Consider the following 26,875-nt stretch of genomic DNA (forward strand, 5'->3'; position numbering starts at 1 on the left):
GAGGCGGAGAAGAGAAATAGAGAAGTGAGATATTGCAAAAAAATAAAGGTAAAAAACAAAATACATTTTGCTTATATACTTAGGGTAAAACCGGCTTTAAAGACCGGTTTGGGAAATATCCCAATCCGAAAACCGAACCAGTTTTTCGGTTTTTTAAATTTGCAAATTGAACCGGTTTGTAAAAAAACTTAATTTTCGGTTCGGTTTCGGACCACTTTTCAGTTTGTTCGGTTTCCAAATTATTTCTCCCACCCCTAATTTGTGAGGCTCTGGTAAATTTCATTGAACTTAATGATCTATTAGCTTCTAAATCCACTTTAGAGATATTTTGGGTTATTGCTTAAAGGTTAATTCACTAATTGTTCGAGAGAAAGTTAGTGAAATATTAAAGAGTTTGGCCTTTAGAATAAGCTTAATTATGTTAGTAATAATCGTCAATGCATAAGATTAAATTAGTGTGAAATCTGTGTCATAAGTTTAGTCGTATTGATCTTTTTACCAAACTATTAATATAATTCTGCTTTAGTTTAGTTTTTAGTTTCTTTTATTTTTCATTAAATCATTCTTAAAATTCTGTTTTATAAAATAGCAATAAAATAGATTAGTTTAGTACTTGATAAGTAGTTCTCTTGGGATTCGATACTCATTTACTCAAGCTTTACTACTTGCACGATTTCGTACACTTGCGAATAACCTGTCAAGTTTTTGGCATCGTTGCCGAGGAACTATTTTTTTTTTTTTTTTACCAATATCAATACGAAATATTTAGTTGCTAATTTGATTTGTTTTAAAATTAATTAATTTTTATTTTATTTTGTTGTGTTTGTTTCTTTTATTTAGATCTTGGAGAGCTTACGTTCTAAAGGTAGTAGTGATCTTAATCCCTTTGATTATGAGATCGAGAGAATGGCTAAACAGTTGAGGAAAGAAAAGAGGCAAGATAACTTAGAAAAATCAATGGCTAACAGGGGAATTATAAATCATAATATGGAAAACCAAGAGAATGAGAATGAGGAAATCCCAGGAGGCAATGCAACTGGTGGAGCGGTAGTGGTTCAAAGAGCATTGAAGGACTACTCTAGTCCTACTGTTGATGGGTGCTATTCTAGCATCAAGAGACCACCAGTTCAAGCAAATAATTTTGAGATCAAGCCAGCAATTATTTAAATGATTTAGCAGTCGGTCCAATTTGCAGGGTTGCCTAATGATAATCCCAACTTGCATATCGCCAATTTTCTAGAGTTATGCGACACATTCAGGCATAATGGAGTATTTGATGATGCAATTAGGCTAAGGCTTTTCTCATTCTCTTTTCGGGATAAAGCTAAGGCTTGGTTGATTTCTCTGCTATCTGGGAGCATCACGACATGAAATGAGTTAGCTTAAGCGTTCCTCACTAAATATTTTCCACCTGCCAAGTCTTCCGAGCTGAGAAGTGAGATTACTAATTTCTACCAACAAGACATGAAGTCATTATATGAAGCATGAGAAATGTATAAGGATCTTTTATGGAGGTGTTCTCACCATGGTTTGCCAATTTGGTCGCAAGTGCAAACATTCTACCAATGGTTTCTGCCAAATATTCAAGCCATGATAGATGCTGTCAGTGGAAGAGCCTTGAATAACAAAACACTAGAGGAAGCATACAATTTGATCGAGGTGATGGCAAACAATAATTAATGAGGACTTCAAAGAGAAATTCAACAAGGAAAGCAGCGGGAGTGCATGAAGTTTACGGTTACACTGTATTGGCTGCTCAACTTTCAAACATCCAGAAGCAATTAGGTAATGTATTAAAGATAGATACAATTGAATCCTCTTCTCTAACATGCGAACTCTATGCAGGTAATCATTCATTCAAGGATTGTCAAGAAGAGAATCCATTTAATTAGCCTAAACAAGCTAATTGCATCAATAATTTCCAAAGGGGGCAAGGGAATCCATATTCGAACACATAAAATCCGGCATGGAAGAAGCAACCAAACTTCTCATAGAGTAACAATAATAAACATAAACAACCTCCTGGTTTTCAAGCTTAAGAGCCGAAATCTAACTTGGAGAATGTACTTACCAAGTTCATTGAAGAGACAAGCAAGAGGTTTGAAAAGAATGAAATCCTTGCCCAAAATCAGTCAGTCTCTATTAGAAACCTTGAGACTCAAATAGGGCAAATCCATAACATAATAGCGGGAAGAGTTCAAGGAGTTTTATCGAGCGATACATAGAAGAACCCTAAGGAACAAGTCCATGCAATCACCTTGAGGGGTGGAAGAACCTTGGAGAATTCAAAGGATGAAAAACAGATGCAAGAAAAAGAGAAAAACTTGGAAGAAGAAAAGAAGGACGATCGTCGTGGCTAGGAAAATGGTCGTGACAGCGACTGTGAAAAGAAGTACGATCGTCGTGGTGATAAAAATGGTTGTCACGACGACACTAAAAATTTGAAGAAAAAGGCTTTGTTAATGACGATCGTCACGGTGAGGAAAATTGTCATTGCAACGACCGTGAAATTGTTCTCGAACCTTTAGAAGATGATATTTATCATCACGACAAGGAAATTAGTTGCCATAGTGACCATGAATCTGACCAGAATGCATCTTCAAGTCATCAAGCCAAGGAGAAAAATGAATCCACCCTTCCGTACCCACACTGATTGAAGAATCAGAAGCTTGGCAAACAATTTGGCAAGTTTATTGACATGTTTCAAAGCTTGCCTATTAACATTCATTTTGTTGATATGTTAAAGCAGATGCCCAAATACGCTAAGCTTTTGAAGGAGATCCTCATGTATAAAAGAAGATTTGAGGAACATGAGAAAGTAATGCTAATGGAGGAGTGTAGTGCACTGATTCAAAAGAAACTACCATCAAAACTACGAGACCTAGGGAGTTTTACTATCCTTTGTATTATTGGTAGTTGTTATTTTGACAAGGTTTTGTGTGATTTAGGGGCAAACATTAATTTAATGTCGTTTTCTCTCTACAGGAAACTTGGATTGGGAAAATTGAAGCCAACCACCGTGTTTCTCCAATTGGCAGATCGATCAATAACATATCCTAGGGGGGTGGTAGAAGACATCTTGATTAAGGTAGATAAACTGATTTTCCCGGCAGATTTCATAGTGTTAGACATGGAGGAAGATAGAGAAATACCTTTAATCCTAGGACGACCTTTTCTAGCAACTGGCAAAGCATTGATAGATGTTCATTAAGGGAAACTAATCTTAAGGGTAGAAGATAAACAAGTAGAGTTTAATGTTTTTGATGCCACGAAACGTCCATCCGACTTAGACACGTGCTTTGAGATTAGTATCCTTGATAACATAGTGAATAAAAAATTAGAAGAAAACTACCCTAGTTCACCCCTAGAGAATTGTTTAGTCAACTCTATGACTATGGAGGTTGACTTTGAGTTGGTAGATGAACTACGGTTAAAGCCCTATGTGAATGGTGAAATTAAAGATATGAGGGTTTGGATCCTCCTAGATGATTTGGATTGAAGAAAACGAAAAGTCAAGCTTAAAACTTTAACCAAGCGCTTTTAGGAGGCAACCCAAGTTGTTTCTTATTTTATTTCAAATTTTTTTTCTTTAATTAATTAATTTGTTGTTGTTGTAGGTGTTAGTTTTTAGGTGTCCTTAATTCTTTCCGTCTAGCTAAATGATGTTGATGTTGTATTTGTTACTCTAAATTATAAATTTAACTAGTAATGTGTGTTGTCGATAAGGTACATCGAAAGTCTCTTTATTTTGCAGGAATTTGATTTCAATGATGGAATGAAACGAGTAAGGTGGTTAAACTTTCACGCTTATTCACACTTCACTATTGCAAAAGGGGGTAACTTTTCTTTTTCTCTTTTTTCTTTTGTTTACATTTGTACACCGGGGACAATGTAGATTTTAGGTTAGGGGTAAAAGTTTCTTCCCAAAAATTTTGAATTTATGGATTTATGAGAATTTTTTTTTTATTTTTGTGTTATGTTTTGAATTTTGGTTCTATTCTTGGATTAATTTATATGTCTATGATAGGAATGTAATTGCAATAACATGTAACAAGTAGAAGATATTAATTTTTGCATTTAATTATAGATGATTGTGAATGTTAATGACATTTAGTTTGAGACCCTAGCGGTTAGTGGATTAAAAGTGGTTAAGTATACTTACTTAGAGAAGTTTTATGTGTGAAGTTTTCATGGACATTTTTGTGATCTCAACAAACTCTAGAACTTATTTGATAACCACTTGAGGCGAAATCCTGGAGTTCATATCACTTAGGAAATGATTTAGGCTGTTTTTGGACCGATTGAGCCTTTCAAGCCGACCTTTTTTATTATCATCGCTAGTTAACCCTTTAAGCCTTTTTAAACACAATTTAGTCTTGTTTTTCTTTCTTTGAACTTAATTTTTTCCCTACCCTGATTATGAGCCTAAAACACAGTCTTACCTGTTTTATCTTTAAGAGACTTAATTGTAATTCAAACTTATTATGAGTATTGGAGAGGTGTAGTGTTGCTACAACCCAGGTTTATGTGAAGAAATTGGTTGGGGGTTGTGGAGTGCTTGTAAGATCAGTGGGGTTATATGTGTTTTCCATTTTCTTTTTATTGTTGTTAATTTAAAAAAAAAAAAACTGAAAAATTGAAAAAAAAAAAAAAAAGAGAAGAAAAAAGAAAAGTGAGCGTTGAAAAACATTATAAAGATGTAAAATTATGGAAATGGGTATATTTTAGTGTCGAACAGAAAGAGCTCGATAAAGGTTGGGAAGCTACTGAGTGAAAAAGGAAATGGTTTTTGTATGATAGTAATAAGAATGAATGAAGATTAAGTCTCTTAATTTGATTTTTGTTGAATTCCCTTTCCATTCTTTCATGAACCCATACCCTAGCCTAACGTTACAACCTATACAAAGACCTATTGATCCAAGGTAGTGTGAATTTCTACATTAGTGGAAAGTGGTTTGAAAAGTGAGCCTATAGAGTTTGATTCCATGATTCATATATAAGTCATAACCCGAATACTGAGATCAAAATTTTGTTTATGAATGTTATGCATAAAACCATTTGGGTTTATAGACTAATGGTTTATGGTTGTATGGATGTTCTAGGGTCGATAACGAAAATAGAATTGACGTTTGCATTGTCTGTGAGTTTAGGCGATTTCTTATTATTCTATTTGTTTTGTGTATATGCGATTTTTGAGATAAGTTTATGAATTGATCCAGGAATTTTTGTTAGTCTTTGTTTTTATTTTTGAAGTTTAGGTTAAGTTTAGGGTGGATGTTTGTGGGTATCATCGTTGGAAACCCTCACAAGATTGCAACTCATCCAACTAGGGTTGCCTAGGGGTTTTAAGGCTTGTTGCATATGCTAAATGCAATCGTGTCAATCTACGAAAAGGATTTAGAATAGTTTACATTTAGGTTTTAATTGTTTGTTTTATTTTCAAGCTTAAAGATATGTTTTATTGCTTAGTTTGCTAGGGACTAGCAAGAAGCTAGTTGGGGGTTGTGACAAGAGTTTGAAAATGTGTGTTTGTTAGTGATTCAATTGGATTATTTGTGGGAAATTTTGTTTAAACTACAAAATTTGAGTTAATAAATTTTATGGGATCACGGGGTGTATTTTGAGTATTTTTAAGTTATAAACGATATTTGAATGAAGAAGAATGATATCGATGGAATTTGTGATGAGTAGGAACAAACGGTGCAAGAATTAGAATTGAAATGAGGAAGTTATGATGCATTGAAGATGAGACTTAAAACCTAGAAATTTTTCGAGATGAGCATGCTCAATGTTTTGATCATAACTTGAGTTGTAGAAATCAAAATTTGATGATTCTTATGGCGTTGGAAAGCTTATTCAGAGAGCTACAAAGTTTGTGTTGATTACTTTTCCAAATTCAAAAGATTCAAGACTCATGTGACAGAAATAACAATCATCGCATCGACCTTTTTTGTTGCCATAGTGATGTATTGCAAGCCTGTTCGGGTTATTCCATTTTCCTAGTCCAAATTTGAATTGTTTAAGGCATTTAATTATTTTCTAATTAACCTCCAAACCCTAGCACTATAAATAAAGTGTCTTTATTTAGTTTTTAGGGAGATTAGAGAAGGAGAAAAAACGGCTAATATTTTGGAGTTTTTGTTCACCAATTAGAGAAGTTTTTCCATTTTCTTTCTTGAATTGATGTTATTGAATACAATGGTTGTTTTTAGTATTGCAATTATAAACTAAATTTCTTTTCTAGGGCTAAAGATATAGCCCAATTTATGAATATGTGTTGAATTTATTGTTGTTAATTTTAATTGAGCATTAATTCTAAGTTTTATTATTATGTGTAATGCTTTTAATTCTTAAGGATCCGAGAGTTGAATGATATCATGGGTTGGGTTGGGATCGAGAGATGAAACCTGATTAGTCTAAGGTAATAAAACCATAGATTAAGCGAACGCTACAGATATGTTACCGCGATTTGTGACGCTCTGATAAATTCCATAAAACTTAATGATCTCTTAGCTTCTAAATCCACTTTAGAGATATTTTGGGTTGTTACTTAAGGATTAATTCGCTAATTGTTTGAGAGAAAGTTAGTGAAATATTATAGAGTTTGACCGTTAGAATAAGCTTAATTAGGTTAGCAATAATTGTCAATGCATATGATTAAATTGGTGTGAAATCTATGTGTTAGGACCAAAAATCGTCTTGGGCTTGACAAGGCCCAATAACGAAATAAACATGTCACGGCCCAAGGCCTCAACCCAATCTCGATTAGGCCTACGCTTAAAATCACCTTGCGACCTACCTATTCTATGAGTTGGGCTATCCTATAAGTTAAGCTAAATTGGGTTTCAGCCCATTAGCCTGCAACAATCTATAAATAGGAAATCAGAATCCCATTCTATTTCCTCTTTTACTAAGATTTCAAATCTTACTCAAACTATTAAACTTGATCTGATAAGGTCAAGAAATCATATCTCTTTCATGATAAGGATTATCTTCCAAAATAGGACTTAGTGTCCTACTAAGATTCCAAATCTTACTCAAACTATTAAACTTGATCTGATAAGGTCAAGAAATCATATCTCTTTCATGATAAGGATTATCTCCCAAAATAGGACTTAGTGTCCTACTATGATTCTAACTCTTATTTAAACTATTAAACTTGATCTGATAAGATCAAGAAATCATATCTCTTTTATGATAGGGATTATCTCCCAAAATAGGACTTAGTGTCCTATTAAGATTCCAACTCTTATTTAAACTATTAAACTTAAATCTAATAAGGTTAAGAAATCATATTTCTTTCTTGATAGGGATTATCTCCCAAAAAAGAGGACTCAATATCCTATTAGGATTCTAACCCCTTGGGTTCACCATAAAAATGAGGGCAATCTCCCACAGTCAGGGGACACTACTCAAAACCATCTATTTGCTCCTAAGTTCTCGCTCCCAAGAACCCGACGCCTCCGCCGTAGTCCTAGCCTCCGACAAGACTCCTGGTAATTCTTCTTCTCCTTAATTCTTATTAAATCTCTTTCAGCCTTGTTGACTTGAGCGTTGGAGTGCCTACGGCAAACACCACCCCGGTGTTTTCCAGAAGCTTCACGCTTGCCCTTTCATGTGTGCAGGTCTAGCGGATTGTCAGTGGCCTCATTCTCACGGGATCAGACCCCCCTTCCGTACAGGTAGATTTTTACGTCTACACTATACTATAAGTTTAATCATATTGATCTTTTTACCAATGTATTAATATAATTCTGCACTTGTTTTAGTTTTTAGTTTGTTTTATTTTTCATTAAATCATTCTTAAAATTATGTTTTATCAAATAGTAATAAAATATATTAGTTTGGTACTTAGTAAGTAGTTCTCTTGAGATTCGATACTCGTTTACTCGAACTTTATTACTTGTGTGATTTCGTATACTTGTGAATAACTTGTCAATTTACCACCAATTTACACATGAAAGTCCTTCAATTGTGCCTATATTAGTGCAAGAGTTGACATCCCATTTGGTTTTGTCTCGGCCATATTCAATTGATTGCATGGGCCATTGAGCCTTATAAATAGAGAAGAGAATCAAGTTTTCTCTAGAACAATTTCATTATATTTAATTTACAGCAATATTCTCTTTAAGACTGAAAAATGAAACAGTTAATTTCTAGTCTATAGACACAGGCAGGGGGCGACGTTATGAATTTAATTGATGCAGATGACTCTTGGTGATTATCATATTATATTATTTATGTGACTGAGCGTGCTTAATATATCACTATTTAGGCCGACCTACTTAGGCCGATATTAATTATTATTATTCTAAAGCATTGACAATTTGATCGTTAGAGCCACGATGTGATATCAACTAATTAATATTGTTTCTCATTTTCCTAATTTATTTATATTCTAATTGAAAAGTCAATACATCCTCAGAGTTCTAGCGACTTAAGAAGTCTAAACTCTGACATATGAGAAATGAGAAATTTCCTTAATAATTTTTATATCGGTTAATAAAATCGTTTCTGATTTGTTTAACAACTTAATTCAGAAATAAATTAAATAGAGATTTGATTATGTTTAGAAAATATGACATCAAAAAACACGATTATATGTAAATAATTCCCCACTTGCCTTTTCTTTCATCAATATAAGGTCAATGAATGTTAAATTGGTTTGCATGAGTTTGGATAAAAAAAAAAATTGAGCTCTATGGATATGCAGTTTGAAGAGTAAACAAGATTAACAAATTACTTTCTAATTAATCAATAATTAAGTGAAGAGTAAGTGAAGGGTACATGTCTCTGGAGATCGATACACATCAAGCATGTGGATATTGATCTTGAGGCCTATTTTGATTGTGCTTTAAGGCCAACCCAAACCCGAGCTCCCTTACAAGTAAAGCACTTCTTACTCTGCACAAACTATCCTCCTTCATCTTTTCATTCTCATCTTACTACAAATAGCATTTTAATTTCCATTCATCACGTAGAGATATTTGGCGGTTCAATTTTAATAAAGCTTATTTATACCACTAAATATTGTATTTTATGTCTTCTTCACTCGAACTGAATCTGAGGTCCCATTCCCATCAATCCAAATCACTCTACAAGGATTTAAAAATGGACACGCACAAAACAAGAAGACAAGTGAAAGAATAAAACTAGAAGAATTTTATTTGATGGAACAGCATCTCAAAAACTCTAAAGCTGACATACTTGGTTAATTCCCCAGTTTCTCCTATTTCAAGCCCTTCAAAATATATAATTTAGCATTAAATTTTACTTCCTTCTTTTGTTTTGCAGATCATGATTTATCTATTCATAAGACATCCTGTGGATCAAATTTGAGTAGCAATTCATTGTGTGATGATCCAAAGGTAAAAATAAATATTCATCTCTTTGTTCTCTTTAATACTTTTGTAATATTAATTGACGATGTGAATTGTTAACGTTGTTGGACTTGGACATGGTCCAGAGTAAGAAAAGGGACACTTTTTCTGAAGAGGAGTTGAAGATTCGCAGCGAACTTGAAAATGATATTGAGAGAAATTTGGAGGAGGAAATAAAGGATGGAATATACCATCTAGCTCTTAGATTACACCGCCTTTATCTTCACCAGAAAGAAAGGGATGCGAGAGAAGCATATGAATTATATGGTGATAAAAAGAGGAAGAACAAAGTGCTTTCCGAAGTAAACATAAGCATAAGAATGGAAGGAGGGACCAAAATTGAAATAAAAGAGTCGAGGAAAGAAGAAGATCCTGATAAGGGTCGGCCATGGACCCCTTCAAGTTCTGAAAATATACAAGCGATGCTTCAGCAAGTTTCTAAGCACAAGAAGTTTGATTGGGCGAATAGTTTACGATCAGGTACAGACCCTGGAGCCATTAACAAGAAAAATAGTAGATTGCAGAAGACTGCATTGGGATGGCAATGTTAATAAATTTGATTGACTTGGATTTTTAACCCATCTTTATTTTGTTCATATAAGAATGTTATAAAAATATATATGTTTGATCAATAATATGGGTTTATGGGATATTGTAAAGTGTTTAATATTAATAAGACATGTCTTGATTGTTCCTAAGTTTCTTCATGATTTTATTTTTTGGAGTTTTTCTTATGTTTTCATTTCAAGTTGGAATTGACTGTTATTATGTACATTTTCTTTAATAAATTAAAAATTTTCTCTAGAAAAAGAAATAAGAGATCTTAATTTTGATTTAAAGATTTCTAATTGATGATTCCATAATTTTTAATTGTTGATACTTGAAAGACCAAAGTACTTATGGCTTAGTAAGGCCAATGATAGAGCTAAGGCTCATAACAAGTGAGCTTGTTAGGGCGTTTGTGCCCATCTCCCTCCTTTGTTGTGCTTCCTATTGGGTGTTTGTTCCCATCCTTATATTAAAAAAATGGGTACATATGTTGTGGTCTTCTTTAGACATCTTTTGGGAGTATGACCCTAATTTTTATATAATTTCTCTTTCTTTTATGAAATTTACTTTTTTTTTTTTTTTTTCAGATTTTATTTCTCACTTCTTATGGCCACATTAAAACATAAACTATGTCAAATTTATTTGTATAACAGAGACGATCTATATATTTTAATTGGGTTAAGTTGAGTTGCTTACTGTGATGCATATTGATAAAATTAAATATCACATAATATCTTTATTTTTATTTTTTTTTTCCTTTTAATGAAAAATTGATGAAATTGCAATGGTTTGAAAATATATGATGTGACCCACTTGAGTAAGAAAGGCTTTTGTCACTCAAAACATAAACCCAAAAACTTAAAATCCCATCAATTTGTGGGCCTCAACACCATCAAACCGAATAAGAATCACATTGAAAGCTCAATTGCACATTTTGGAATAAGCTACCACTAAGGACAAACCCGACAACCATCTATCTCCACTTCATTTTCTAAAAGCAAAAGTATTTCTAAATTTTATGTTTTCTATCAATCCAATTGAATCTCATACCATATCTTTAAAATATTCTCTTTTCACTATATTAATTGATTAATTTTACAATAAATATGTAAATATATGATTAATATTATTTTAATAGTGAATGAATGTGCGAAACGTGTTTTACTACTGGCTAATGGATTGCCATTGAATCGTCTCTGTCCTCGGATTCGTCTGTCAAAAGGTATCCAATTGAGTTGCAAAAGCCATGACTTCTTCCAATTGAATCGGTATTTTTTTTTTTTTTTTTTTTTTTTTTTGTTGTTTTTGGGCTTTTGAAAAGTTTACAATCCAAACGAATCTGATGCGGCCCCTCCAGGATAATTAACATTTTAAATGTGTATTAATTCTTGATATAGAAAAAAATTTGTAAAGGCATCCATGTGTTAGAATAAGAAGAGGGAATTTCAAAATTTTATCATATAGAATTTGCAGCCTTTAGCCTTTATATATTTAAAAACAACTCTTTTATGTTTATGAATTAGCATTTGACAACATAATCTATTGTTCAGAGAACATCAGGACATCAATTTAGTACAGGTCATCCCTGAAAAAGATATTTTCTATAATTCAGCTCAATCCGGTCGGTTCCCTTGAATTTTTATCCAAGTACGTCCCTAATTAATATTCTATTGCATGAGGAGATGGGGAAGAAGACTGCCCTACTCTTCCAAGTACTTCAAAATTTGTTATTTTGAAACTTTTCCATTTATTATAATTTTTTTTTTTTTTAAGAAATAAAAAAAAAATTAAAGAAAATTCATTGATTTCTCTCTAGGTATCACTCATTTTCAAGCAAACCAATAATCTAGTTTAAAACATAATAATGTGTTTGCTTGTAACTGGATCATACAATCAAACAAAAATTCAAATAGAAAATAGTACACAAACTCATGTCAAGAAACAAGAAAGATAAAAGCTTAAACTTCCCTCTACATCTCTTAAAGAACAAGCATAAAAGACATGCTCACAAAACGTTAATGGAATTGCTCTACACATTTAGTACTGAAAAATATGTTGCTTAATTCTTATTCACGTATATATATCTAGGCTATATCATAGGGATATCCATAAATAGCTCCCTAATCAGTAGTTAGTAATTAGTAGGCAACATTGTTCTTCATGATTTAATAATTTCTTATAATAAGTTTATCAAGATAAGTATGACAATGGTGAGTGAATTTTGGAATTAATAAAGATATGGAATATTATTAAAGTGTACATATGGTCGACATATCTGTGCTCCATCCTTTTTTTTTTTTTTTTTAATAATTGGGGTGTCTAAGCCAATTTGTGTACACCTTAATTGATCTCTGGAGTCCATTGAATACTTTACAAGCTTAAAGAACAAAATAAGTTACAATGTTATTGTGGTAAATGACTCCAATATTTGAACTTAGGAACTCAAAGAAGAAAACAAACCTCCTTGACAACCAGACAACTCCTTGGGGTTAACTGTCCTCCATCTTTTTCAGCCTTGTAATTGATAATATTTAATTTGAGATAGCAAAACTTTTGCGGAGATTTAGAGGGACGATAATCCTCTCTGAACTTTTACGTGAACAAATATGAAGATGAGATGAATAATTAGTAAAATGAAATACGATAAAAGAAATGATTTTGACCAAACAATACATCTTTCAAGATAATTTAAAATTCAAATAAATCAAGGTAAGAAGAGGTTCTTGACTTGTTATTCCATTTGGACCACACTTGAAAGAAAGATGAGTTCCAATGTAATTCAAAGCAAATGTGAGTATCAGTTTGCTTGGCTTTTAAAATCTCTTAAAAGTTGTTTTTGAAATGTTGAAATTGGTTTCCGCTGATTTATAGTTTCATATTAAAATTGGGCGCCGGATGTTTGGGGAAAAAATACCAACTTGTTCCTCTCGGTCGAAAAATGAATTGCTTCTACTTGTGCACTAATTTATGCCGTCCAAAAACTAAAACAATTATTTGCTTTCCCTTTTCCCTTAAATCTAAACACATGTCAAATTTTAAATTAGTATAAGTTACTAATTTAACTTGGATAATAGTCCTTTTTGTCCAGAAAAAGGGTGAAAAGAGAGCCTTATGGGCGCTTGACGTTACAAGAATAACCAGTTAAAACAAAGCTTCAAAATTATAATTAAAAAGGTTTTAATCAATAAAAATTTCTGATACTATTAATAGAAAAGACTCAACTGGGGGCACAACAACAGAGACAGTAGTTAATTTTATAAAAAGAAAAATTAACTAAGCAGTTTTAACCTCAATAGATTGCCTAATTTGAAGTGAAAATCCCACCTCCTGAGAATAAGTGTGAATGGCTAAAGTGAGTATAAAAACAAAGAGAAATTTATCTCTCAGGTAAGAAGTAAAGAGGATGATCAATCACTATCTGTGATGCAGAAAACCTTTAACCAAGATTCTCAAAGGACCACAGTTTCAGTAGTGTGCAGCTTTAACTGATGATATTTTGATTAATTTCCTGAATCAAGCAAGGTATCTTCATGTATGCAAATATTTTTGTTGTAAGCAAGTTTGGATACTACAACAAGCAAACTCACCAACTAAAATTGAAACATCAATCCCTCATCTCAATCCTCCATAACCAAACAAACAACACCATATGAAAAATGGCCTATTCCAACGCAGAATTGTCATAATGGCATCGTAAAACATCATCAATTACAACGTGAATAATGGCGTCGTTTGCAAATAGAGATCATTCCGATTAGCACTCTAATTACCATTTAACTGGAAGCGAAGAATGTGATCAGTGGAATGAAGATAGGAAAGAGATTCTAAGAATCTTAATGGATGACATGATATATAAGAAAGAAAGGCTGAATCTTCAACTGATGGAACTAGTAGAAGAGATTTTCAGACAAAAGTCGTGTGCCCCCCTGGTATTAATTTTATTTTTCTTCTGTTTTCTTTGTTGTTGCTTGAGAGCCCACATGTTCCCTTAGAAACAACGAAATAAAAGAAAGAGAGAAATTTTAATCTAAGAGGCAGCTTTGGATCTATCGACTTTCTCGAATATCGACTTACCAGTACCACACATCTGGATTTGATTTTGCATGGAGCAAATTCTACTGTTTGCTGATGCATTAATTTTTCTTTCCCAAGAGGAAGCAAAGCAAAAACAAACAGAAATTAATTAATAAGAAAATATTATAAACTTTTCATAGAATAAAAAACTATACAGCTCATGTCTTTCCTTTCCAAGATGACAAATCAATGATCGAACATTTGGATACTATTTTCTTCATCATATATAGGAGGTTTTTTATATGATTAATCAAATGAAAAGTTGAAATCCACTATACATATAAAATAATTTAAAAAAATGTGTACTATAATGAAATCAATTAATATGTAAAGAGTAGATGTTTAGAAAAGGAAATTCAAATATAATCAGTGTCTGCACTCAAGTCTGCAAAAAAGTAAATGCAAAACCACCAGAAAAGAGCATAGACTTGGCAGCAGAGAAGGAGGCCCCATGATGAACCTTTGTTCGGTTAAGCATTAAAGTTTTTCATGTACCCGGAAAAGAAAAAGAATCAATTAACACAAGTAGTAGAAGAAGAAATGCAAAGAAGCAAAAGATATAGTGTGATTTGGGAAAATCCCAGAACAAAAAGCCCAAAGAACCCACATTATGTGGATGACGAAGAAGAAGAAGAAGAAGAAGGATCTGAGTTGAAAAAGCAGGAAAAGTGCAGCTAGCCATTGAAAACAATCTTTTAAGTCTCAAACATCTATCCAAAGTAATAAGAATAGATCAAAAAAAAAAAAAAAAAATACAACAACAAAGGTGAGTTGTAGGAAGAAGTGACACACAGAAGACACATATACGCAGAAAGATACACGTTGAAAGAGATGATGATATAAACGGGAAATAGAAATGTAGCTCTTGGCACACGTTGAGGCCTGTGAATGTGATGACGCAAAGTTACAAATGAAAGGTCAAATCCAAACTTGAACCAGAGAGACCTTAATTACAAGCTTCAAGAATTCTGTCTTCCCTATAGCTCAAAGTACTGATAGCTAGTCTGTTACAAATATAAAACCTTAAAAGCTTGACTTACCATGTATATAGTACCTGGTTCCTCACTATCATTGCTAACAACAAAGCATCCACTGAAAATCATAAACCAAAAAGCTTTCAAATCCACTGATATTAAATTAAAAAGTACTTAACAAAATATCTTTCATCTACATTAATCTACTCTAATCCAAACATCATCCAACCCAAATGTTAATCCCTAGAAGAAACAGAAAAGAAAAAAAAAGAAAAGAAAAACCCTAGAAACTAATAATACTAAAATCCTGAGGGAGTAGAGTAGTGGTACTACCATAGTAGAACTAATCTTCAGAAGTCAGCATCACAATATCCCCATATCCGAGTGATGGTTCCCCTCTTTTGAGTCCAAAGCTAGAGAAACACAATGGCCTTTGCTTAAATCCTTAATCATCATAAAGAGTACTGTTTTAAGTAAATATATTGAGATTGATTTTGTTGGATATCTAGGGTTTCTTACCCAGAGTGTGCTTGTTGTTATGCATCCACACCTTAAGCACATGCCGCTTCACACCACTCTCCTCACAGAACTGCTGCACCATTTCTTCATCATGCTTTTGAATCCTCCACCCAAGCTTCTCCGCCAACTCCAACATTTTATCCTTCTGTTCCTGCGTAAACTTTGTCCTAAACCTTTTCCGTGAACCCCCTCCAAGATTCGACATATCCTCTTGATCCTCCCGGCTATGTGTCCCTCCACCGGATGTCGACGGCAACGCCAGTGGCCTGTGGTGCGCCGCTGCAGCTAAGTGCAGGTAGCCAGCTGGGCTCCGGTAATAAGGAGAGAATTGTGGGACCTGACTTGGGTTGTGAAGGTGGCCATGTGGGTGGTGAAAAAAAACTTCACCGGTACCCAGAGGTCCGATTATGGCGGAGCTCTCGGTGGTTTCTTTGCGGTGGAAATTACGGTGGCAATTGCAGGCTGCACATTTAAGTGCATCAAGTGTGCCTTCTTCGCCTGCAGCAATGAACTCACCGCAACCATCCACCGCGTGTCCTCCTATCCCGACCGCATGATTCTTCAGACACTCTCTGTATCTGGGCTTCCTCGGAAGATGGGCCTCTGATACCGGTTCAGAACTCACCATTTTGACACGAGATGAGTGACCAAGTGAGTCATAACTCGTTGGCAAACCCATCTCTTCATCTTGCTCTTCTTGATCCTCAAACTCCATTAAAGCTAATTTTTTTTCGAGGAGGTTAAGTTAAGAGAAATAAACAGAGAGATTAAGAGTTGAGTTTAGAGAGAAGATAAGAGTGAGAGAGTGTGGACGTCAATTCTCCCACTCTCTGCAAAAGCAGGTGTGTTAGCTTCAATGGGTCTTGAATTTGATACACTTTCTCCTCAAATAAAAACCTTTTTTTCTCTAACCATTTTTTCACCTGCTATATCCGGTAAACGGTTTTTTTTTTTCTTTTTCTTTTACATTTTAATCCTTATTTCTTTGTTTTTTACCGCACTGTTAAAGTAAGGGTACCAGTGTGAGGATCAGATTGTGTCGACTGTGGCGTGAGGTGGAGTCGTAGTACAGTCTTGCAGTGCAGCAAATAAAAAAAGGAATCCAACGTTCACGCGCCAACCATATTTGCTAATCACTCGAACCCCAAAATCAATTCATAAATTTCATTTTCTTTCAGTTTAGTCCTAATTTCTAGCCATATATAAATCTTGAGACTAATAATATTGAAGAAATTAATAATATGCGTACAATATTCATCTGGGTGTTCATAGTTCGTCTATAAATTTCAATGCCTACGAAAACGATGCTCAAATTTGGTTCTCTAATGGGAATATTATAACATATATATACCCCTAACGTTTTCATATATCTCAAAAGTCCATTAGATTCATAAACTAGCAAACAACCTCCTTACTCCCCCGTCAATATAGATTAGAAGGCAATTTTTCTTCTTCCTTTTTTTTTTTTTTTTTTTTCTCTCTTTTTCACACAATATATCACAATAGAGAGAAGAAGGTGTAAACTCTACTCTATATCATGAAAAAAAAAAATTGCATTTGATTTTGTTTGTGCATGGAAATCAACATGTTTATCCTGGAAAGTATACTTTCTTTTTTAATCGATAAATAGGATTGTTTGGAGGTAATAAAATGGTTTATTAGGCAAGTAAATGTTTATGTTTTTGTACTATGATTCTCTTGTTGTGTTTTCAACCTTTATTTGTTAAATTTCTTGAAGTTGTTTTTCATTAATAATTAATTATGGTGTTGTTTAGTGCAAAATTATTTTTAAGCAACATCAGTAGATACTGTAAATGATTTTATTTACATTGAATGCTTGTAGTGATTGACATTATATAATTTTTTTTTCATTTTTTAATATATTTTTATTCATGTGCTGTATGTTTTTGTTTCATTAACATGCTTGTGTTTGATTAACATAACATTTATGTTAATTAAACATGTTGAATCGTTGATTATTACTTTATTAATTTAAAATTTTCATGTTTTAGTATATTTTCAGTGCAGCACTGCAGTTTTATTAGTGTCATTGTAGTTTTGCCCAAGGTAAATTGCATGTTTATGTTTAATATTACTGTAAGTAAAATGATAAAAACAAAATTAGAAAAGATTATTGTTGTCTCTTTGCTGAAAAATTTAGTAATGGTAATGATGCATGCCGATCCCTGTGTCTAAATCAATATGAGAGGTCTAAGTTGGATTGTATATTACCTTGGTCCGGGGAAATGTTTTTAGAATAAATTTGGATAAATTTTTACAATGTTTTGATTTCAAGAGTTTTTGTGTAGAGGGATAAAGATAACCTTCAATTTTGTTGATGAATTACCTATCGCAACACATGAAATGACTAGAAACAAGATTCATTTTTATTTGATTATACCTAAGAGAGTGGAAAATGAGAGATCTTGATCCATGGAAATTCCACTGGTTAGTTATTGGTTGAACTATATCCAGCACATATCTATGCAAGAATTACAAAATTTCAACTATAGATTTGACTGAATTCCATTCATATTACTAATCAAAAATCTTATTTCATCATCTATATTTTGACTTTATATGCAACATGAAATGCACAAATAAACATTACAATCATATATATGTCATTGTTCTCTTTTTTCTTAGGGTAATTTAATTAAGATTTGACATGCGTTCAAAAAATAAGTGTGGCTCTGCAAATTGATGGTAATGCAATTAAGACTTAGCATACTTAGAAAAAATTTGATGCTGTTAATTTATTTTCAATGTGTACAGGCAATGCTGTTATTTGCACGACTACATGTACTCAAAAGGAAAATATATATTATGAATATTAAAATTAATTGCAACGTTTCTTCACTTCATCATTTTTTTTTTTCTTTTTACAGTAGAAACCTTTAGACAATATAGATTGAGAGGTGGAACACATGAAGGGATTTGTTTTTGCAAGATGGAGTAGTTTTATATATAGGTGTGATATATATTTGTCGTTAGCATTTCATTTCATCTTATATAAGTGAACATTCTATTCCATTTTCTTTTTCTCTCCGTCCTCTATGTTGTCATTTAATAATATTTTTTTATCAAAATTTATTTATTTGTCAAATTTGAATAATACAGTTTATTATCCCAATAAGCACCGGTATACTTTTAGCATGCGGCGGCGCGTGTGATAATTTAAGGGGCAGTGTATAGAAGTGAGAGTGGATGGACATGAAATGGAGATATTAAGGATACGGTGTCGGCATTTAAGGCAGCTGTTTACGTGTACTAAATTCCGACAAAAGTGACGCGCCTTTGGCGTCAATGTGCATTAAATAGTTTCCCAATCTGTATTAGGGAAACAAAACAAGCGCTAGATAAGATGACGTCTGAATATGATAGATATATTCGCTTCTTATGCGCGTGCTTACACGCGATCAAAATCACATCGGTGGTGGGCCTCTCTACCTTCAGTTCAACCGTGCACTCACTGGCAAGATTCTATCACATCTCAAAATTTCTGGGAAATTTGTTTTTCTTTTTTTAAACGTTTAATAAATCTGCTTAGCCAGCCCAAAAAGCTATTTTTTTTTAATTTAAAATAAATAATTCTAAAACTTACGAATGTAAACTATTAAGATTCCTCATATTTTAATGTAATTTTTTTTTTTTTTTTTTATAATCAAGAGAGTATATATATATATATATTTTAATGATCAAGGAGTCTGTGTCAGTTTATGTTCACCTCAACTAATATTTCAGGATCTTGGAATTATCGATTGGGTAAGAACTTCAGTGACCATCAGTACTAGCATCTAAAAAGAGATTTGAATTCATAACCTCTTGAGTAATACACACAAGAGTCTCTATCGAACAACTCAACAACCCAAAGTTAATTAAGTTAACTTAAAATATTGATTCATGTTATTACTAGTAATTGATGACAAATAAAAATCATGCATATATGAAAGATAACATATAGAAAATAGAATTAGTATTACTGATCGCCCTCATTGTTCTAAAATTCTTAATTACTTGAAAGAAAAAATTGTAATAAATCTCCTTTATTTTTACCTCTGCATGTTAAAATAATAAAAATGTAGTAGAGGACCGAGAGGTTTGAGAAGAATTAAAATTATAATGGAAAGAAATATTAACTAGATAGTTAGGCGATGAAATTTTAATTGTAATGTTACTCAAAGATAAGACCAAAAAATTAAATGTAATCTAGTTCAGAAGCAAATTTCTATCAAAAGTTGATATTGAGCAAATAAACTTCAGTTCTTATGGGTTAGGGGAGATGAGAGAATTGTTTGATTGATGGCTTGAAAATTTTAATTAAATGATTAATTAATTATGTTAAATTGATGGTTCAACCTCCTAACTCGAAATTTCTAGGTCCTTCATTTGAGAAGAAAACAAGAGTAATGAAATAGTGTAGAGGGTGGTATAAATGTAACATTGCTCAATGAAATAAGTCATTGTCCCTTTTAAGATGTGTACAATTTTGATAAAAAAGTGATGGGCAGTCCATTCACATTCACATCAAAATCAGAAATGGAAATCAATAATTGAATTAGTAAAAAAAAAACCCCATCCTCTCATGCCATCTCTCCTGAGTCTTTCACCCCTTTTCTTTTCAAAATGTTTGACTAATAATGGTTTGGCTATGGCATGCATTTTAAATTTTGAGGTGACTGCACCGTGTAGAGTCTCCTTCCTAGATCAACCCACCTCTTTTTACAAATCTTATTGCTTTCCTTTTTCTTCACTCCAACAACATAAAGTTCTTCTCCGAATTACTATATATGAATACTATTAATTTGTTAATCTAATTTATTAACCATAATGTTCAGTTAACGAATAAAATGCATTTAATTACTTTCAGTTAACTGTCATTTTTAGAACTCTTGCCGACAAAGTTTTGCGGTATATGTTATCACAATTGTATAAATCCTAATGTTAATATAGTTTTTTTTTGTTTTTTTTTAATATTTGTTTAAAATGTTCATTTTATGTACAAACTATGGATTAATGACACTTACATCCCCTCAAAATGTTCCATTACACCCGAGAAAAGTCGGAAATAGTCATTTACACCCCCTGTCGTTTCTTTTGACCATTAAAATGGATGGCGGGAAGGGCAGAAATGACATTTCAAGTTACACTTGACATTGATTAAATTGGTACATAAAAGACTCGAGCCCTTGACCTCTAATTATAAAATTAAATTATTTAAATAACCAGTTTGCTCAAAGCATTTCATGTAATTATCATCTAATATTTATTTATATAAAAAAATAAACATTGATATGAAAAATCTGTTAGACTTAGTATATTAGAAATTTATGTGAAAATGTTTTATGTTTAATTATAAAATTTAATATATTTTCACAAAATTTTAAATATAATTTAACGCAAAATTTTAATATACTTTAACATAAATGTTCAGTAAACTTTAAGAACAATGTTTACTATAATTTAACATAAATTTTCAATATACTTTAACATAAATATTAACTACAATGTAACACAAATTTTAAATATGTTAAATATAACATATATTTTAATATTTTCGTATCCTATTAGGTTTCTATTTTAAAAAATATCCTTGGATTAAACTTATGCAAAATGTGTTTGGCAAAGTTGTTAGTCACTTCATTTTATAATTTGATGTCATAGGTTCAAACCTTTCAATTAACATTCTGATCTTGACAAATAAATCAAGATGTCAATGAATAAACCTTATCGTAAGTCTAAAATCTTGTCATCTTAGTATAATATTTGACCAAATGAAAGAGTGGATAGTTTTCTTAGTTGGGCTATGATTTATTAAGCATTTAATCTTACCTTAACTTCACTATTCTTGTATGTTCACGATGATGTCTATTGATCGTAACATTATACTAACTCAGGTTATGTCACATTAATTGCATCATTATGTAGAATTGTTTATATGTGAAGTTTATAATATAGCGAGTTGAGATACTATCGTGGAAGTAGTCAGGAATTTGATACCCGAGGAGAAAAATTGAATAATAATAGTTATTTAAATAAAATATATTAAAATGTTAATTTTTTTTTTTTGTAATATTTTATTAAATATATTTATAATTATCTTTGCTTTAATACATTAAAATTGTGTTTCATACTTACTAATATATAATTTTATTAGTGATAAAAGGCATTAGTGTATGATTTCAATGAAACTTGTTGAAAAAGAAAGCAAAATGTATCACAATCCATTGTGAGAGAAGATATAAAAATGCATTATTTTGATAAATATGAGATAATTTTATAATTGTATTTTTTATCGTAAAAGAGTTATACTTTATACACGAAATTCATGGAAATACTAACAAAATCCTCCTCTAGAATTGCTGTATGTTTAAGCTCCAAGAATTGAATATAATAGTAATCCACTTGGGAAATGTTGTATTTAATGAGAATTTAAAAATTAGTATTGATAAATGATAATGAAGAAAAGAAAAGGGAAAGTTCTAATATAATAATTTTGATTAAGAATAATAGAAAGGGATGTAATAGGAGATGAATGGAATAGTGAATACAAAAAGTCAAACTTATTATGTTCACTTTTTCATTCATCTCCTACTACATCATTTTGTACAAAAAATCTTTGTAAATTTTGGTGTCGGGTTAAACAACCACTTTTGGCCACTAGCTTTAGTATAGAATAATAGTGTGACAACTTTGAAACATGCACATGCTTGTTATTTATAATTTAGGTGTATATATATATAACATCTAAAATATCTTTTGATAATGAGTAAAATTAAAATTTGGATTGAAATTAGGAATAGAACGAGGATTCCATTATGTTTTATGATTATATCTCGTTCTTGCATATAAAAAAGATATTAGAAGCGTTCTTAGACATGTTAGAGACCTAAGGTTACATGTAGTGCCTATTGTTGGAGACCCACATCGACTAAGCATGCTCAAGCCTACTGGTTTATAAGAGGGGGTAATTCTTCCATTCAACAAGGCCTTATTGGGTGAGAAGTTAGACCCACCTCAAATTCTATCATGGTATCAGAGCCTAGGTTCAGTTAAGCTGAGTTCTTGACCAGCGGGTGAGGAGTTATATCTGACAACTACTTCCAATAACAAGCATGACCTAACATATGAGCTTGACCATGAGGGGGAGTGTTGGAGTCCTACACTGATTAGGCACGCTCAAGCCTACTGGTTTATAAGAGAGTGTAATCATTCCATTCAACAAAGCCTTATTGGGTATGGAGTCATTCCCACATCAAATTCTATCATGGTATTAGAGCCCAAGTTTAGTTGAGTTGAGTGCTTGACCAGCGGGTGAGGAGTTAGAGCTAACAACTACCTCAATTAATAGTCATGACCCAACATATGGGCTTGACCGTGAGGGGGTGTGTTGGAGTCCCACTCCAACTAGGCACGCTCAAGCCTATTAGTTTATAAGAGAGGGTAATCCTTCCATTCAACAATGCCTTATTGGTTGAGGATTTAGGCCCACCTCAAATTCTATCACCTATAAATACATGCTTTCAACTAAGGATTTGCATCTCTCTTTGTATTTAAGAGAATATCTCAACTAAAGAGAGGTTTCAGAAAAGGCTCTCATACAATCTTCATTGTGCTTGAGAGGAAGCGAGCTTAGAGTTCAATTCTCTATTATGTTCTTATGAAATATGTTGATGCTTGATTTTGACACCAACAACTCACACGTGCAAAGTGCTAAGCGGGCTTAAAAATTACATGTGATATGAAAATATGTAACAAGAGAATAAATAAAAGATGGTTTTTAAAGTGGCTCGGATGCTCAAAAGCGAATCCTACGTCTACTATAGTTGTATTAATAAATGGTTACAGTTGGGTCGTGCGTAGCAAGCTGAATTACAATCTAGAGATAATGTAGAGAGAGAGAGAGAGAGAGAGAGAATGTATGATGTTTAAGACTAAAGATAAGCCAATCCCGTAAATGAGAGACGAGCCCTCAATTTATAGTTGGAGGATTCACGGTAATAATCATGAGTCTGCTGTCCAGCAGGTGTGGTACAATTCCTAACCCGCTTCCTATTGGTTGTTTGCATGAGAGACATCCTTAAATTGCATAGGGCTTGGGCAGATGGACGATTCCTAGCCACTCACAAGCTTGGCATTCACTTACTGCATTGACGAGAACCATACCTTTTTCATCATCACGCGACATGGCAACATCTCGACAGTACAAAGCGTCCTTGAATTCTGATTAGCCCTTGCTGACGAGAGTCCACATCAGCCCTGACTTTTTAGGCATAACAGAAGCCCCCCAGATTTTAAGGTTTAAGGATTGAACCTTGAGAACTTCATGATTATGCTGCAACTTGACTTGTCCCGAATGACGCTTGATCGAGTTGATCGAGCCATGAGGAGGTCGCATCATAAGTCTCTAAGAATGACAAAAGCAACCTGAGGTGGCTTTTTCCCACAGGTTCAGTGACTTGGGTCAGACCCTACCCAATGCCATACTGACATGCTTTGAATCTCATTCGCAGCTTGCGATATGAGAATACCTAGCACATTTTGATCGAAAGCAAGGAATCACATCGTCTCAAAACCGATATACGGCGAAGAGGGTTTTACTTGAACGACTTCTTTAGATGTTATCCGTTGCGCTTGACAGCTATTCTGGTCAATAAAATAATCTTTATTTTGACAGACGTGTCTATTGCATAATAAGTGCCAGCCATGCGCATTAAATGCAAGCTATGCTGAAACAACATTCTCTTTCAGAGCATTAAATGCGAACGAGGGCGCATTTAATGTGGAGGAGGTAACTGCGCCGACGCTTGGTTGCTCTAATAGAGGGAAGTGTCTATTGACATTCACGAAGCGTGGAGGTTACTTTTTCTCTCGAATTAAAAACACATGGTCGCAATCGATGGTGAGAAATGTATCCCGCCCAAGCGTCTCTTGCCTAGGGAAACCAATCGTCGTTTTTCCCCCTATAAAACCCCGGACTCGCCTTAAGTTTTGTCACAGAACTCATATTTTCAGAGAAAAAACAAAACTCTCACGAAATCAGTCCGCTCTTCTTCCAGTTGATACGCACTTTACGTTATGACAGGAAGTTCATTCCCAACAGCCAAGAGGTAAGGAGAATTTCTCCTTTGTTTTCTTTTATTATTTTGTTAATTGCTTGACTTTTGAGGTAATGGTGGGTATGAACTGTCTGACAATCTTTTATGGTGCGTATTTTCGGACAGTGGTGAGAAAAAAACTTTTTTCTTCGTAAAGAGTGAGAACTTATGGCACGAATCCTTGGGGATTCATTCCCAAGGGTTTTTAGGGTTTTTCTAGGGGTTAAAGAAGGCACATTAGGGTTTCTTTGGCTCTTCCATGTCATCGTACAAAACAGTATACGGAGACTGAGTTATCTTTGCATGTCGCCCCTTTTTCAGACTTTAGGAGCAATGGATACCTCAGCGACCAAAGCAACCGAGGGAACGAGCTCACACGCGCTAGACACCCCAGCAGGTCCCGTGGTCACTCAGGACGAGATACAGAAAGCAGTGGACTAGTACGCGCTTAGCATGGATGTCTACCAACATAGGACATATACAGCTTGGAATCACTAGAGGGAATGGCTGCGATCTCTGAGGCGATCTTTAAATGTGGGGCATTGATACATTTTCACCCTTTCATTAGATCGATCCTTGACGACTTCGAGGTTGCGCCATTGTAATTGACACCTAATATGTATATGATAGCTGTCGCTATGTATATCGCATGTGGCAAAAATGGCCTTGGCGAGCTGATAGCGATGGAGCTCACCTGCGCTTACTATCTGAAGAAGAGCAAGGACAAAGACTATTTTTACCTCTTGAAGCGATCTACGATTGAGGGAGGAATATTTGGTTACCCTAGTAGCATTGGGGCTTATGAGACCAAAATTTTCTTTTTTTGAGTATGATGGCGTTTGCTAGTTTAGGGAGCCGAGTAGGTTTTCCTTTCTTTCAATTTGCGAACTGTTCATTTTTCTTCAGCTCTTGTTTTTAACACACTTTTGTCTCTTTGCAGGAAATAAGACGACCAAATTGACGGCTTTGACAGATTTCAACCGAATTATGGCATTCGGTAATCTACCCAAGCAGAGTCACGATGCGAGACTGCTTGTGACTTTGTCAACCTAAGAAAGTACGATTTTTCAATCCGAAAGCATCTCTAAAACCCTTAGCCCGTAAGTATCCTCACACTTAGAACCTGTTTCTTTTTTCTACGGTGACCTTTTCACTAACATGCTTTCATGATGCGCAGTGACCATACCACCCAAGGTTCCAAGGCCGATGACAAAGGCCAGGGGGTTTGTATTTCCCCGGGTCGCCCCGACTAAGCCAGGCAAGGTGATCTCTTGCGATATCCCTACAGGAGGGATATAGATTGGTGCGTAAACACCCATAGAGCGACATGTGTAAGCTTCTCGGCACGTGGCTGCTCGCGTTACTAAGCAAAAAACCATGGGCTAGAAAATTAATAAAAGAAAGCAGCTGCAGGCTAAGGAATCGGAGTCCGAGCTAGAGGACTTAGGGGTGTAGCCTGGGGGATCATAGCCTTACCAGGCTTTTCGCTCGGGGGTGCCCCCGAGGAGCACACCAGGCACCTTTGCGGCTCCTGAGAGCTCATGCAGAGGAGCAAAGGAGGTTGCGGTTGCCCAAAGGAGAGCAGGCAAACAACGAGTTGATGAGATGCAAATTCCTTCGGGGTCAGACACACCCGTGCTGGATTCCATGGGGCAACTCCCAGAGCATCTACAGCCGATGGTGTATACCCTGTTAGAGTGCCAACTGGCTACGGTCCTTAGGGAGTTCGTGGCTTCCTGACCCGTAGACCTGGTGGCCACTACGCTCCAACTACAAAGCTGGGTAAAATAGCTTGCTCTTACCAAGGATTTTCTAACTTTTATGATTCTTGGGAAAATAGAAGTTAACTCTTGTTTCTTTTCTTTTGCAATCCCTGCTCGCCTTGCATATGGCCTAATAGAAGATTGATTTGGACTCTGTTGGAGGGTTCCACGAGCTAAGGGAAGATAATACCAAGCTGAAAAAGATTCGCAGCTTTGGACACAGAGGCGAAAGCGATCCATATTCAGGCGAACCATTATTTGGTAGAGAGAAATTATGCCCTTCGCACGATGGACTTCCAGAAGGCTAAGCTCAAGAAGAGAGATGAGGAGAACAAAGAGCTCTAAAGGACAGTGGCCAAACTCACCAAAGAGTGTGGTGAGAGAGAGAAGGAGTTGAAGGTAAACTCTGAGTGTGCCATGAAGGCGGAGGATGATAGAGCTCAACTGTGGGAAAAATTCTAAGTAGCAGAAGAGAGCTATGGAAATGGAACTCGAGTTGTCCTAAGGGCGGGTCACTT

The 26,875-nt window shown here is 34.1% G+C and overlaps 2 protein-coding genes and 1 non-coding gene across 5 annotated transcripts; 1 reads left to right on the forward strand and 2 right to left on the reverse strand.

Annotated features, from left to right (window-relative positions):
* Positions 1–1,425: 1,425 nt before the first annotated feature.
* Positions 1,426–1,532, reverse strand: LOC116144124. The gene has a single exon (XR_004130220.1). It is a non-coding gene; the product is annotated as a small nucleolar RNA R71 (small nucleolar RNA).
* Positions 1,533–9,155: 7,623 nt separating this feature from the next.
* Positions 9,156–9,931, forward strand: LOC116144093. The gene is made up of 3 exons (XM_031429546.1): positions 9,156–9,210; positions 9,295–9,368; positions 9,467–9,931. Exons 1-3 carry the CDS (start codon positions 9,171–9,173, stop codon positions 9,929–9,931), a joined length of 579 nt encoding a protein of 192 aa, XP_031285406.1. The 5' UTR covers positions 9,156–9,170.
* A 4,851-nt stretch (positions 9,932–14,782) lies between these two features.
* LOC116144106 (zinc-finger homeodomain protein 1-like) lies at positions 14,783–16,343 on the reverse strand. 3 transcript variants are annotated; one of them, XM_031429563.1, is made up of 3 exons: positions 15,497–16,343; positions 15,311–15,390; positions 14,783–15,095 (listed from the first exon to the last, which is right to left on the reverse strand). In XM_031429563.1, the coding sequence occupies exons 1-2, from the start codon at positions 16,209–16,211 to the stop codon at positions 15,341–15,343; spliced, it is 765 nt and encodes a 254-aa protein (XP_031285423.1). In that variant the 5' UTR covers positions 16,212–16,343; the 3' UTR covers positions 14,783–15,095; positions 15,311–15,340. The 3 variants fall into 3 exon arrangements, with proteins under 3 accessions (XP_031285423.1, XP_031285421.1, XP_031285420.1); XM_031429561.1 differs by having other exon boundaries at positions 15,311–15,421; XM_031429560.1 differs by lacking the exon at positions 14,783–15,095 and having other exon boundaries at positions 15,113–15,421.
* Positions 16,344–26,875: the final 10,532 nt, after the last annotated feature.

This window comes from Pistacia vera, unplaced genomic scaffold (assembly GCF_008641045.1).
Source record: "Pistacia vera cultivar Batoury unplaced genomic scaffold, PisVer_v2 Contig438, whole genome shotgun sequence".
Classification (NCBI taxonomy): Eukaryota; Viridiplantae; Streptophyta; class Magnoliopsida; order Sapindales; family Anacardiaceae; genus Pistacia; species Pistacia vera.